This window comes from Anabas testudineus, chromosome 17 (assembly GCF_900324465.2).
Source record: "Anabas testudineus chromosome 17, fAnaTes1.2, whole genome shotgun sequence".
Lineage (NCBI taxonomy): Eukaryota > Metazoa > Chordata > Actinopteri > Anabantiformes > Anabantidae > Anabas > Anabas testudineus.
Window position 1 is genome coordinate 19,471,463 of NC_046626.1, and position 14,940 is coordinate 19,486,402.

Sequence of the window (14,940 nt, forward strand, 5' to 3'; positions counted from 1 at the left end):
GTTTCACATGCACTTCTCCGTCAGAAAAGTTGGAATTTGGCTTCACTTACCAGTGAAGTGGGTGTTATTAGGCTGTGATTGGGCTCTGTTGTTCTGCTACCACATCAAGGAGCCACAGACAGGACGGGTAACGACTTCTAGTGAATTAAATCCGACTTTTTTTCAAGCCAACATACTGCATTCATTTGGATTTTGTTTTGTCCTTGTGGGATCTAACATGATTTGGGTTTTCTGATATTTGAAAACAACACCAGCGGCCTTAGATGTCTCAGAAATATTTCACATATCTCGTATTATTGTTGCTAAAGCAATGAAACACTTGCGATGTCTAACGGACTGAAGTTGGACTAAACTGTATGTTGGTGCTTTTTTATGTGAACATGTGGTTTGACTCTGCAGTACATAAGCAAACTTTTCCAGACATACACAAGTGAATACTTTATTATTTGATATATGCTGTTTTCAGACACGCTGGCTTGAAGGCAGCACTGTGAGGGATTTTCAACAAAAACCATCACCCACCACCCTCATCTCATGCAGATTAGAGTTTGGAAAAACCTTCTTCACCCTCTGACAAAATTACATGTTGTGTATCATGAAAACCAGGCTTCTCCAGAGGCTCTCTGTTTAGGGTAGAATAATATGTGGTACTACTCGCTGAGCTGAGTGGTTAAGAGGTATATAACATTTAATTTAGGGGTATTAAGGTCTGGAAATTCAATGAGGGGAGCTGACGTGTAGGCAGCGTTTATTATAACAGATGATGTATAGTCGCTGTAGATGGAGTGACCATATAGGACGTCGTTTACTGAAGGGGTTCCATCTTTTTCTTTTTTTTTCTTTTAACGTTTCCAGAATATATAAAGTTATACTGCAATATAAAATTATTTTACCCAGAGCACCTCACAGAGTTGTGGACTCTGCTGAAGAACTTTTACTTTCAGTTTCATTTAAAGCAAAAACAAATGTGTGTCAGCCTCAGAACACTTTCCTAACTCGGAATCGGCCTGAGAATGTAGACTTCAGTCTTAAGTGGATTAAAGAGCAGTTTGGTTCCAGAAGATAAATATGGATAAGAGAGGAAAAGAGTTTGATGGGCCAATATTAAAGCAAGTCAGAGGAAACTGGGTTACACATGTCCACAATCAGCATGATATAAAAAGCACAAACGACCAACAGTGTGTTCAGTGTTGTTTATGCCAGTTTAGCACAGTCACACTGTCAAGTGTGGTGACATCTAGAGTGTTATAATCATGGCAGCTGCTGTAGACCTTTTTATAAAATCCATCTGGAAAGTTCTGATTAGTTTCATTAACTTTTCTCAAGCTCAAAGGGAGAAGTCGATGTGTGTGTGAGAGCAGTGATGCAGGTGTGTGTAGTTGTGAGGTTGTACCGTGTCGATCACATCATTTACTCTTCTGTTGCCACCAGATGCTGCCGATTAGTCTCCACACTTCCCTGTTGTTTTTGATGTTGCAGTAACTAGTTAAAGATGTATCACAGAAAAGTAGGAAACCAGACACCACTGGAATCCAGATAACTGTGTTTGGCTCTCACACGATGTCAAAGGATTTTTTGCACAAACTCGAGCCTTTCTCAGTTTTCCCCCGTAGTGTAGCTGGACGTCCTTTACATGTGTCTACATCAGTGAGGGGGTGGGCGTAGAGCTGCTAAACCTGGTCTCATTCAGAATGAGTAGCAGCTGTTGCTGGTCCCGGCTTTGTGAATCAATGAGTGAACAGCCCCCTCAGGCTCACTATGCTCCTACAGAGATCTGTAAAACAACACTGATATCATAGATGTCTCTGGCAGGGGTGCCTTTGAGCCCCCTTCTGCAGGTTCTAACCCAGCTTTAGTTTAATTCATGTACTGACAGTTTACAGTATCGCTCTACTGTCATTAGCGAATGTGTGTTTTGGGTTGCAATTACACACTCTTTAGTGAGTTTGTGTATGCTGTTACTTGTGTGTGGTCTTGAAACCGTTTGTATTGCCATTTCTGCAGTTGTGTGTGTGTGGTAAGAGTTTTACTTCTTAACTTACACAAAGTCAGAATGTTTGCATGACTGTGGTTTGTGTGATTTATTATTTTTTAGTTTGCATATGTAAGTTATTGAACTGCTGTAGACGTTTATGTCACTCGTTTTGAATGTATTTGTGTGCATGTGTGATTATACAGTTTATTGACATGTGTGCAGATGTGTGTTTATAGTGTGAGTGAGGCCTGTGGAAATTCGTGCATCTGTACGTGTGTGTTTTTATGAGTGCATGTGTTTTTCTACTTTAGCTAAATCATGTATGATTTTCCGGTGTGTTTGTTTTGGATTGTGTATATGTGTGTGTGTGTGTGTGTGTGTGTGTGTGACTTTCCCAGACGTTTCCAAAAGTCAATACAGGAACATAATTGGTTCCCACAATCACTCAGTGTGTCCAGTCATTCAAATCTAAATAACCTGGCGTTCAACTCACATTGATTAGTTCTTCACAAAGACTTTGTGAGATGATTGGTTCACGCTGCGTGCTGGCAAAGGTTCAAGGTCAATTTGCACTTGCAGACTTCCTCCTGACTGTTTCCCAGACAGCAGTTTCCCACTAAACACTGGTTTGTGTGCATTGTTTCTATTGTGTTGTCACTCACTGTCATCACAGGGGAGCAATACTTTCACTTTCTGTCATTACCCTAAAGACCCAGTTTATTGTTGTATTTATTTATTTATTTTTTTATTTTTTGCAAAGGCAATCTAGCAACTGGGCATAAATTATGCCCTGAAACAGCTGGAAAGTCTGACAGGCTAAATCTCACCTTCATGCTTAGCACAAGGTTTTGGAAGCCATAAATTTTAACTGTAAGTTTAAAATTGCATGCTTGCCATCTGTCCTCAGAGACGTCAAACATAAATCTTTTCAGACAAATTATCGGCCTGACAGAAAGGTGCTTGTAAATTCAAAGGTTTTTCTAATGACTATTTGGTGGACAAACATCAGTCCTCCTTCTGCAGCGCTTCAGTTTTGAAATCTGCATCTGTCTTCTTGTTCTCTATTGGCTGGACGAGAGCCAGACACATTCAAACGCTCACAACAGGTAATCACATGAGCTGAGACGGTTGCTCACTTTAGCCTCGGTCATAAAAAGCAGTTTCATCGGAAAGTTAATTATTAACCCGTCGATTCGGCCGTTCGGTTCTTATCTCGCAAAGGCAAAACAAAAGGCCTGATACTGCCATCTGCGACACGCTGCACTACTAGTGTGACTCTAACAATAGAAGAACATCAGTAAAAGTAGAATAGTGAATGTTATAAAAGTGTCTGTATTTGCTCTCTATTGTCTCCATTGTTTGTAAATGCCTGCTAGTAATAAAGGCTGAATGAGCAGCCCTATCATCAGTAGATGGACAGTAAAAACCTCTCAGACTTCATAATCTCAAGTCATATGATATGTTTTAAAAAGGTTTCAAGTGGGTCAGGAAACGAAGAGAAAACCAAGCACACTAGCACTCAAACAGCTCCAATCAAAAACCAAGAGCATAAGTCTTTTACTCCTTTTCAAACATCAGATAAATGGTGCATAGTGCGCCACTTCTGATCTGTTGTTCAGCTTTGTTCCTCCTGAAAGCTTCACGCAGCACTTTCAGTTTTTTTTTCTACTATGATTAGCAGCCGTCTTTTCTTCTCCGCCTAATGTTTAAAGGACATGGTGTTTGCGGCTTGTCCAAACAAAAAGCAGGCAATCAGTTCCACTTGGCTGATGGTGGAGACCCTGCTGCTCTACAGATGAGGGGTACGTTTACAACCCAAAGACGAGATTCAGTGCACACGTCACAATTACAAATCTTAGATCAGAATTAGAACGTCTGCGTCCACTGCAGAGCTGCGGCTGAACAGACGCAGGGTAGACACTGACAGCGGACTGCAGCTGTTGCTGATGTGCTGCTTTTGCTGCACAACTGGTGCAGCTTAGGTTAAAGTTCAGCTGTGACAACAGGGTTCAGATTCATGGTAACAAACAACTGGAATACTGCTGCCTCATTTTATGTTATAGAGTCCATGGACAGGCAGTTGTTAGACACCATGTAGACATACTGATAGATATCCAGCATGGTAAACTTCGGCCTGCTCATCACCAAAGTTTGCAGAATAAATACAGATTTCAGAAAGAGGCACCAGTTGTTTGCAAAGCAGCAATGTCTTATCACTCAGAGAACATACCAGCAGTTGTGTTGAGTCACTGTTGTGGTGCGCACAAAAAAAAGAGACGTTCCCATTGAAAGCTCTGATAGAGAGGATGGCTGTGGTCGAACACAAGACTCCGTTTGTTACGGGATAGGAAGTGGAATCTCTTAAATGAGGCAGCTGCTCATTCCCGACCCTGATGGCGTATGAATGCTCCCAGCACCACAGATCCTTGTTTTACCAGCGCTCCCGGTGTCCCGCAGAGAGCACATTAGCCACACATGTCGAGGTTACGCAGGAAAAATACATGTAGGAGACGGGTCACTGCCTCAGTTTTACTCCCATAGCTTTCAGGGCGGGAGGTTTGTGTTGGTGTTTTGGTTTCTGGCTGGGAAGAGGTGTCAGAATATAGATAAAGGCCAGAAAGAAGCATCTCTCTGGATAATGGACACATGTGGCCAAGATGTTGACCAAGGACGTTTACAGAAAGGGATGGGAAAAACTCCAGATGATTTGGATGTGAAAAGAGTAAAACCCCAAACCACATTTATAGACAGTAAAGTGCACGAGATTACAAGTTCAAAATCAACCCACTCAAGAATGAAACTGTCATATCGTTACAGTAAACAAGCTTTGTAGGTATGACGCAGGCTGCAGCTCTGAGCTGAGGGTTTTAGAATTGGTGCAGGTTCTCCTGCTGTTCAACATTTATTCCTTTTCAAAATATAAAACATTTGACTTTGTTGACAGAGAAACTTAAATATCAGTTTAATGTAAAACCAAGACGAAACCTTTATTAAATCAAAACACTTCTGATGACACGAGTGTGTTTTAGATGTAATGGAAGATACGATTTTTAGATAAACAGCTTTTTATGATGAAATGCTTCATTTTAACTCCCGATTGTATTCTCAACCTGTTTATGTTGAGACTCTTCATGGTCTCCGTGCTCGTGTGTTGACACAAGCTCAGCTTTTCTTCATGTCGGTGTGATATTGGAAAATATGTGAAGGCAGTTGTGGTTCATTTTTATTTTTCCTACTTTGTTCAGACATTGTTGGGTGTGTTGACAGGTTGTTTGATGTGATTCTGGTTGGTTATGAAATTTCTACAACACCAAGCTATTTATTTGTGGAGCCTTTTGTGGACAGGGAAGGTCATGAAAAATACTGGGGAACCTCAAACATCCATTACATTGGATGGTTTGCTGCCCAGTTGGAGGGAAAAGAATATTACCAAGTCAAATCACATTAAACTGAATTCTGTTTAGACCAATATCACAGATCACAAATTTGTCTTATGGGGGTTTCCAGTCTGTAGAGAATATAGCCTCTGTCAGTTTGGACAAAACACAGCACACAAACCCTCTAGCTGGGAGAAAATGGAGGAGCAACTAAAGAGATATCTCTTTTTCAAGAAAGAGGGCTGTGCTGCAGATGAACATTAATAATCTGGGAAGTTAGACTGTTTCCACAGAAAGTGTTGCAGCAGCAAACTTCTCATATCAGTTGGCAGTGATCAAACTGCCTTGGTGAGAATCTCAGCATCTGTGGGTGCAGCCTTTTTCTGTCGAAACAGACACTTCCAACTATCACACCCACCTCATCCATGATTGTCCAGATGTGTGAAGCTGTGAAAGTACTCAGGAACTGAACTAGTGTACAGGGATTTTTATGTGTGTGCTGGCATAGGACTATATAGAGGGCCATGATTTCCTTCAGGGTTCCTCCGTGTTTATTGTCTGCAGACTTTTTATTCTACCACTGAATCACTTTCTATTCTCGGTGTGGCCATTTGAAACTGGTATAAATACTTTCTAATGTGGTTCAACATGCCCAGTATACAGAGTGAACACGTGTGTTTGAAACAGAACAGCTTCTTCCTCTCTCCTCCATCTGATAATTAGACGAGTATGTCAGAAGCCTGATAGCAGACTTCATTATGGACTTACTGCATTATGTCTGTCACTATGTGCATTGTGATGTGGATTGAAAGTTTCTAAACATCTTGTTGCCAAAATAACAAATGTGGAGCTTTGTGCAGCCTCAGCAGAGCTCTGGGAGTGCACTCGAGCTCTGCTGGCTTTTGTTTCTTTCTAATTAACAGTGATTGTTACCTTATGGTTGGTTCTTATTTACTTCAGTCTATCAGAAAGTACAAACAGGATCTTTGATGTTCTGAGTTCAGGCAGTCGGTGGTGATGATTGATGGAGCGCTGAGGCTTCTGGCTCAGAGCCCTCGTTTAGAAATGGGATAGTAACTCTGTTTGGTCAGAGAGTGTGTGGAGGAGGTGGGGAGGGGTGAAGCTGTGGATTAAGGGAGGAGGGAAGAAAAGCACAATACGATGTGTGCCACTGTCGAGGGGGGGGCGGGAGGCCCACACTGCCTGCAAAGAACATGGATGTGTGTTTGTATGTGTGTGCTGGAGGTCTTTGTTGTTAAAAAGTGTGCCGCTGGGAGGAGGGAGATCCCTCTCCGCTTTTCTGCAGCCAAACTTGATGTGAGCATCAGATTCCTCCGGTGCTGCACATCAGGAATGTCCATATGGTCGCAGATGGTAAACAGCACACGCCTTCTCTTTGTGCACGTTACAATGGAACATCTTCCTTTGTCTGGTTCCTTCTTGTGCCAGACATCAGCCATTGTCAAGTGTTTCTATGTCTGTTTAACGTAAAATGATCTATGAATAATTATCTGTAAAGTTTTATTTTTTGTTGCTTTCCTACTCTTTGACACTCGGATCCAAGTCTTTCAGCTCCTGAAGAAGACGCCTCAGAACAAGCAGGAGTTAATGGTGCATTTGTTGGAGACTATATTAAGCAGTGGGTTCATCTGCATTTGTGGCAGAACCCCATGTGTTACTGAGTCCAAATTAACTAGGGAGAGTGTGTGTGTGTGTGTGTGTGTGTGTGTGTGTGTCTGTGTGTGTGTGTGTGTGTGTGTGTGTGTGTGTGTGTGTGTGTGTGTGTGTGTGTGTGTGTGTGTGTGTGTGTGTGTGTGTGTGTGTGTGTGTGTGTGTATTCATGATGATGAAGAAACATGTCACCCAGTAGAACTGTGTAGCTCAATAATGAGTTTTAAATAGTTTATGACAACAATGATGGTCTATAGCACAGATAAATTAGATATATCGGCCTTTGGATATACAGACAACACTAGTGGTTGTTGGGTTTTCTATATACTTCTGTAAACTGTTTTATTTTGTAAACCTCAAACACTGTAAAGTGCCTTCTGATGACTTCTGTTGTCATTTGGCGCTATAAAAATAAAACTGAATTGAAAAGAATTGAATAGTTAGTAGGAGACTTTCACAGTTACTGTTGGTTTTATAAAGTTATAGGATGAAAATAAGAATATATGACACGTCACCAGATCAAACAACTGTCTGCTCTTTTCCTAGAGTCTGTTCTCAGATACGTTTAGCTCTATGTCACCATTGAATCAGGTAACTTGATTGTAAACAAGACCTGAGTTATAGCAGAGGAAATGAGTAATAGTTCGGTCGCAAACACTAATATGATCAGAAACGATCCCAGACAATATGATATGTTCAGGATCAATCTCAATCTTTAATATGCTCTAATATACTTTCCAGGTTCAACAGATGCCTTCCAGGTATCAAGACTGCTGAGCAGAGGCTTTGACTTTGAAGTTTAACACAACATGGCAGCTTTAGTCAAAGACCTTTTCATGAATTGAAAGTGGAGTTAGCTAAAACACAATAGTGATGACTCACATGCACTTTATTAGAACCAAAGCCATAGAAATGTGTAGTTAGTATTTTCAATGAAGGATTCAGAGAACAAAAAGGCATCAAAATGTGCACGACGACAGGTGATCAGTGGCATCTTTATAGCCTCATGGTTAGTGCCACATCATCACATCATCCTTGATTTCATTAGATCTGTGGAAAAAAAACAGAAATCTCAGGTGGTCTCACTGAGGTTTTACACTTTGTCACACCAAAATAAAAAAGATGAGTTATTCCTCTGTCAAACTTTGTGTGACAACGTTGGGATCAAAAGACGCGTTCCTTTATAACTTACCGCTGCGCGTTAGATTTATCTTCCCCTCAGGAGATTCCAGGACCTTTTGAATCGTGTGATTTCCCTCTTCAGAGAGGATGGCTGAGGGTTTAGATCAACATGCAGCTCCCCACTGATCCACTGCTGACACTGCAGACCTGAGCTTTACTTTGTGTGTGTGTGTCTGTGTGTTTTACTTCACATCCATTCATGCACCAACATTTTCCCATCCAGGTGCCTCTTTCTATTACACCAGGACACATGACTCTGTCAGAATGAGGTTTTGTGGGTCAAATGTTTTTCATAAGCACGGTTCAGAAAGAGGACAGTCTTTGGTGTCTCACAAAAGCGCTGCATTTGTTTTTACCATTAGCATTAGCCTGTCACGCTAATGAACAGCAGCACATGTGGCTATGCCATTAAGTGGGGGCCAACTTCAAGGGCCCCTCAGTTCTATAGCTCAGTCATATTTCACCTGTGGTAGCCCTGCAGGAAGTTCAAAGACTTTTTTAAAAACATCATAACATGAAAAGATGATAATTGTGATGTGTCTCATGCATCTCACACATTCAAATACCAACATTTAGACTTTTGAAATCTCTTATTGTACAGCTCAGGACTCGGATTCTCTTCCCAAAATTCTCCCAAATCTTTGCTGAATACCCCACTAAAACGAGTGACAAACATCTACTGATGAAATATCCAGCTGCTGTCCAGAGGAAACGCCAGCAGCCAGGAGCATGTCTGACTCAGCTCTGCTGTCGGCCACAAAACTGCATCAATAAACATGCAGGTTTACTGGCCTCATGGGTGGCTGCAGGTAGAGGCCTCTGAAACTGGATATTGCAGAATTTTCTTAGCATATTGGGCGACCGAGTCCTTCATACTGGCTGTGGAAAGGTTGTCGTCTTGGTAATGCCACGGCAACTATATGTAGATTAGCATTTCTTTAAATCATGCACCATTAGCAAAGCTTATTTCATGAGATCACCAAACAATATAAATGTGACTGAATCTGAACTAGTGGTGAAACCTGTTTTCTTATTTAGCTGAGATGCATCGATTTACAGTTTTTACAGACATGGATTAACTGAATCATTTTCATCCGTCTCTCTCTGCAGGGTGACCGGGTGTGGTTATGGGAGGATGAGCAGTACCTTCCGAGCACCGTGTCCTCTTGCTCTGGAGGTGTTGTTGTCTTCGCCACAGACTACGGCCAGGTGAGAAACACTTGTTTATACTATTTCGGGGTTTGTGGGGCTTAAACCTGATCATTTGGTTATTTGCTAAATTAGTTCAGGCGTCTTTGGCAGAAGAGGGTTCAGGTGACCTTATGCCATTAGGGAGAGGGCTGTTTGCTTTACTTATACAGACAATTCTTGGGATAGATTTTTTTGTAAACCTCCATCAGAGCAAAGACTTCAAGGGATCCAAACACAATTTGAGATCTGCTCAAGGTGGTAAATCCACTAAATGCCATATGGTTCAGCATAACTTCTTTGATCATGTGTTGACAAAACAGTGGATCTCGAGGAGGTGAAGGACGTATGGAATGGGGGTCACAAAGGGTTTATGCTTTGTTCATTAATAATGAAGAACCTGGTTCAATTTATCAATGAGTTTCTGAGGTTGGATTTAGCACAGAACAGTTAATGGTTACTGGCTGGGATTTCCTCTGCGAGGTGTTAAATACCTCAGATTTGAGTTGACTGTAAACGGTGTGTGTCTTTACGCAGTGAGGATCTTGTGGTTTTGAAGTGTTGCTTTGGCTCCAGCGATCAAATGGAAGACAGACAAAGCCACCAGCATCACATCATGTCAACACACACACATCACAGAGCTGTATGTCATTTATATGGTACTTTCACACACCTTGGATGGTTGAGCTGCTTTACAACTCATTCATCTCACTAAAATGAGGAGTTGTTGAGAGGAGGAGTATTTAGTGGTGTAGGAGCTTTGTAAGAGTTTTTAGAGTATTTCTCTAAATTCAAGCTTATAAAAATAAGTGACAAGGGTTGGATTATTTGTTTATTGTGTTAGTGAATGAGAAGTGTAATTATTTGATTACATGACTACATTTAATGCAGTGCATTAGTTGTGATTGCTAAACTTGTACATTTCTTGTTTCCTGGTGGATCAGGAGGAATGGTAATGAAAAGAAGCGTTTAAATATTATTTATCTCTAGTGTTGAGACAGCAGGTTTTATCCCAACCGATGCCACTAAACCACAACACTGCAGGTCAGGCTGGTTTTTCCCCTTTCTGTGAGTGTGATTACAAATTGGCACACCACTGAATAGACCCTGACCCAGAGTAGGTCACGCACAGACTCACAGTCAGATTACATAGTATAACGTGTGAAATGTGTGAGTTTAGACTGGCTGCCACCTATTCACCAACAAACAATAACCTGTGTGCGCTCCGTGGGTGGATTTATTCTCCACCACCCTCCTGTGCTGACAACTTAAACAAAGAAAGCAGCAGAGGGTCGCTAGTGGAGGACGGCTTGTAAATGTGAGCGCTGAGGGATTTAGGGTCATGTTGAGCCGGCGTATTGTCCAGACGATTTACAGGAAGATTAAAGCATTCTTATCTCCTGGTTCCTACTCACTGAGTGACTCTGTTCGTCCTGCTGCTTACTGAAGCTAATGACCCTCAAACGTACAGTTGACTCAATGAAGACTGAACTAGAGGAAGCTGGTGGTTGTTGCTGCTGTGTGGAGTTCATCAGGTGGTTTTTAGGTTCTTGGGACGTCAGCATTAGACTTCACATCCATGTAATGCTACCACAATGTTAATATATTTGTTTTTAGTGTCTTTAATAACTGGACGCAATGCTATGAAATCTGTTACAGACATTCATGGTGCCCAGTGGATGAATCTTAATATAATATAGATATAATATTTTATCTGTTTCCACCAAAAGCTTATAATTAACTTTTACTCAGTGAAATAAAACATCTTCTTGATGTGTTTCACAGCAGGGGCATTCGTGTCCTCTTTAGGTTCTAATCTTTGCTGCTCAGTTTACATCATCATGTTGTCCTTTTTTATTTTTATCTGAATCAGATCTGCAGTAACAATCTCAGCGATCATGTGTTGGAAGTTTGGGAAATAAAGAAAGCACGAGGCTGTCACACTCAATCTCTTTAAGAGTTTTACATGTATTAGTAACAGCTGCTTAAAATGATTTTTTACTGCACACTAAAAGCTGCAGTAAGATGAGTGTCAGATGGAAGCACCCTACTCGGCCCTCATCCGGTAACTGAACAGTCACAGGTTCAGTCCCTAGTTACATCAGTTGTAGTGTGTGTCCTCGAGCAGATACACTCGAGCTGCTCTGGGAAAGTCATGAACTCATGATGCATGTTTGCAGGTTTACAGTATGAAGGTGTGTGTGTGCGTGTGTGTAATTTGTGTTTAGGAGTTTTCAAACTAATGTTTGTGTGTGTACGTGATCACACATTTAATTACAGTCTTTTATATTTGAGTACGAGCATCCAGTGATCCGTGGTACTCACACGTAGGTGTTCTGTGTGTTTGTCTGTGCACGTGTGTCTGCTACCAGTCTGTTGTGTGTAACTGGAGACGGATGTCACCTGTTCAGCTTCAGAACAGATGTCGTTTTTTGTGAGGAAAGACATTGTTGACCAATCAGTGAAGAACACCACCAGACGTCCAACCCACTACACTGCATGTGTATGTGAGAGAATGCAGATCTGTTGTCATACGCATCATATCCATATATGAGTAGTTAGTAGTAGCTAGTTTACATCAGAACTAGTTAATACTATAAATATCTTGTGTGTGTGTTTGTGCATTTCTGTGTATTTTTAACTGAGCACTTCCTGAACCAGCATCCTCTTCAGCTCAGGGTCACACTTCTCTACGTTTACTCGCCTGGCTGCCATGTAGTGAAATATAACTGAGCAAGGCGCTGAATCCTCCTGTACAATAATTATCGTGCATGTTTAGCTCCTACTAAGATTCCTGGATGGGGCTTCGGTTTTTCATTAACTTGTGGGCCTTTGTGTTTGTGAAGGTCACAGGTTTCCTCTCGTCTTGCTCAGGTTTCAGTGTTTTTGATGGTGCAGATAATCTCCTCCTCTGGAGCTGACTGAAGGACAAAGCAGCAGGAGATGAATGGTGATTCAAAGAGCAGCTGCTGCTTTTGATGATGACGATGCTGATGATAACTGGGGGGGAGTGAAGCTTGAGGCAGGCACAGGTTACCTGTTCAACTTTTTGACAGGCAGCTAGACAGCGAGGGGGTGAGAGGGCTCAGTTTTCACAACACATAATGAAGAGTTTCTTCCCTCCACCTCTGACAAACTGATTCCTGACACGAAAGTCAGTCATTATCAATGTTACTGAAGCGATTAGCTGCCTGCAGCCTTTTGGTTCTTTTCTTAAAGAGCTGCCGACATGCCTGAACGATTTTCAATCTGGGTTTCAGGTAGAAATTAAAGATGCTTCATGCAGTTCAAGCTGAAAGCAAATGTACCTTTTTCAGAATAGGAATGGACATGACCTTCAAAAACACTGTCAATCAATACATACCTTCACACATGGTGGTTACTTCTTATGAAAACAGTCAACTAATATTTAATATTTCAAACATCAGGAAATGTGAGTGATGGGCTGATTCAGATTAAAAGCATCTTTCCTTCGTGACCTATTGCACTTTTCTCCGGTGATGAGTTTTCTAATTGCCTGAATATAATTGTGACATGTGTCACTTTCCTGAGCTGTGTGAGTAAAAACAACAAACTTTATCCGCACTGATCCAGGAGAAGAGCCTGTTGATCTGGAGGCAGCAGGAACTCGTCCACCTCGTCTGCAGTGAAGCTGTCAAATGGCTTTGTTTCACAGAGATTTACTCCTGTTAGCATCTGTCCCTCGGCTTAGCGACCGGGCTGTACGGCTTTGTCTTCCTGGCGTTGACCCTCCCCATCTCTCTGTAGACAACTGGGCCAATTAGAAACTTAATCAGGTCAAAGCCCAAGGACAACCTGTCCTAAACCGATGCATGCTGCAAAGAGGTTTTTAATGCTGTGCTTACTATACTTAACAAAAACAGAGAGGTGGAAGACAGTGTCCACATGTTGAGGTTGTTTTTCTTTACTTGTGTGGGAAATGAAATGCTGTAACATAAACAGTGAGGATATTTTAGATAATAGTAATCAACACCGCTGTTGTTTGTACACAACTACATAACAAATAATTCTTCTCTTACAACAGAATGTCAAACTTTTTATTTAATCTTGATGAGATATATCTATCAAGAGATAGTAAGTCAGTTGCCAGAAGCAGATTTTGTAGATAAAGGAATATGCTAAGAGTGAATGGTTGTTATTCTTATTAGATGTAAATGAATGAGTTATAAATGAGTAATTAATAATGACTGATTTTTTTATTGACTTAGGGAAATCATTCATCCAAGTCTAAAGGCAGTGAGCATGTAGAGGTTCCAGCAGCTGACAGACAGCTGAACATGACTTTACAGTAGCTCACTGACCTCTCCAGGCCTTCAGGACTGTTGACTGTAAACAGTGTTTAAATAGCCTACTTAGAACCAGTCTAGTTACAGTACAACTTATTACAAGAGGACACTTTGCTAGAACCATCTGTGAGAAAGCACCATAGAGCACAATAAACTTTCAAATAGCTGAGCTTTATTTTTAGGCTGGTCTTTAGCTTCAGATGGTTTTTTATCACCCGGACAGACTGCAGGAGTAATAAATCCATCAGAACATGCTGGTTGTGAATGAAACATTGATGATGGCTCCTAAAGACTCAATCACTTCATCAGTTTGAAAGATGTTTCTGGGACGTTTAGTTTCCCCTAAGGCGTCACCGAGAGAGGAATGTGCAAAATTAGGCCTAGCAGTGTGCTGGGGTGTGTGTGTGTGTGTGTGTGTGTGTGTGTATTGTGGGCGGTCAGATGTGATTGACTCCTCAGACAGAGGCTGGCTTTCTTTAGGAATAGTTGCCCCCGAGCTGCTTGGTCACAGCAGGTCACCGACCAACCCCAGACTTCAGTGTGTGTGTGTGTGTGTGGTTATTTTGACACATTAAGCTGATGGTGTACAGTTAAATGTGGGTTCCTGTCTTTTATCTATATGTATGTATCACACTTTTTCTAGTATGAAATACTCTAAACCCTCTGAGTAGAAAACTTAAACTACTTGCACAAACTGCTGAATCTGTTTGTGTGTCTCCATGTGCTGCTTAATATTCTCTGAAGTAAGTGGAAAAGTCTGAGACAGCAGCAGGTTTGCATTTTCATCGTCACAACAGGATATTGATTAACTTCAGTTTTTAATCTCTGCTGAGAAATGTGTTTTTTTTATCAATTGAATCTCAGCAATGTATTGATTGGTTGGATTTTTATTTGTGCAGGCTCCCCCCGGTGATCCCTGTTCATCATCCCTTCAGGCTGCAGACCTCCTGCACAGCGTTGATAATTGGAGGTCATTTCTTAATTAACCTTACAGACTCTCCTGTTTCACAACTGGACCATCTAGTGCTCCAAAAAGTTGATGTTTGTCACAACCACAGATGTGGTTTGAAGGTTAGCTAGTGTTGAGAAAAATGTTATTAGGATTTTATTCTTCTTTTGAGGCTGCATTTTTTATTGTTAATATGATATGAAAGATAATACATAGATGTGTTCCAGGCCGGACAGATTCATATGTCAACACTAGTTTGCATGCATGACATGCAAATTTGGAACCAAAGAA

General features: G+C 41.3%; 1 protein-coding gene across 1 annotated transcript in view; it reads left to right on the top strand.

The window, feature by feature from the left end:
* myo10 (myosin X) overlaps positions 1 to 14,940 on the top strand; it is an 82,182-nt gene that overhangs the window by 17,161 nt on the left and 50,081 nt on the right. Inside the window, exon 2 of the mRNA XM_026374755.1 lies at positions 9,316 to 9,414. Coding sequence (XP_026230540.1) covers positions 9,316 to 9,414 — 99 coding nt within the window. The remainder of the gene's footprint in view (positions 1 to 9,315; positions 9,415 to 14,940) is intronic.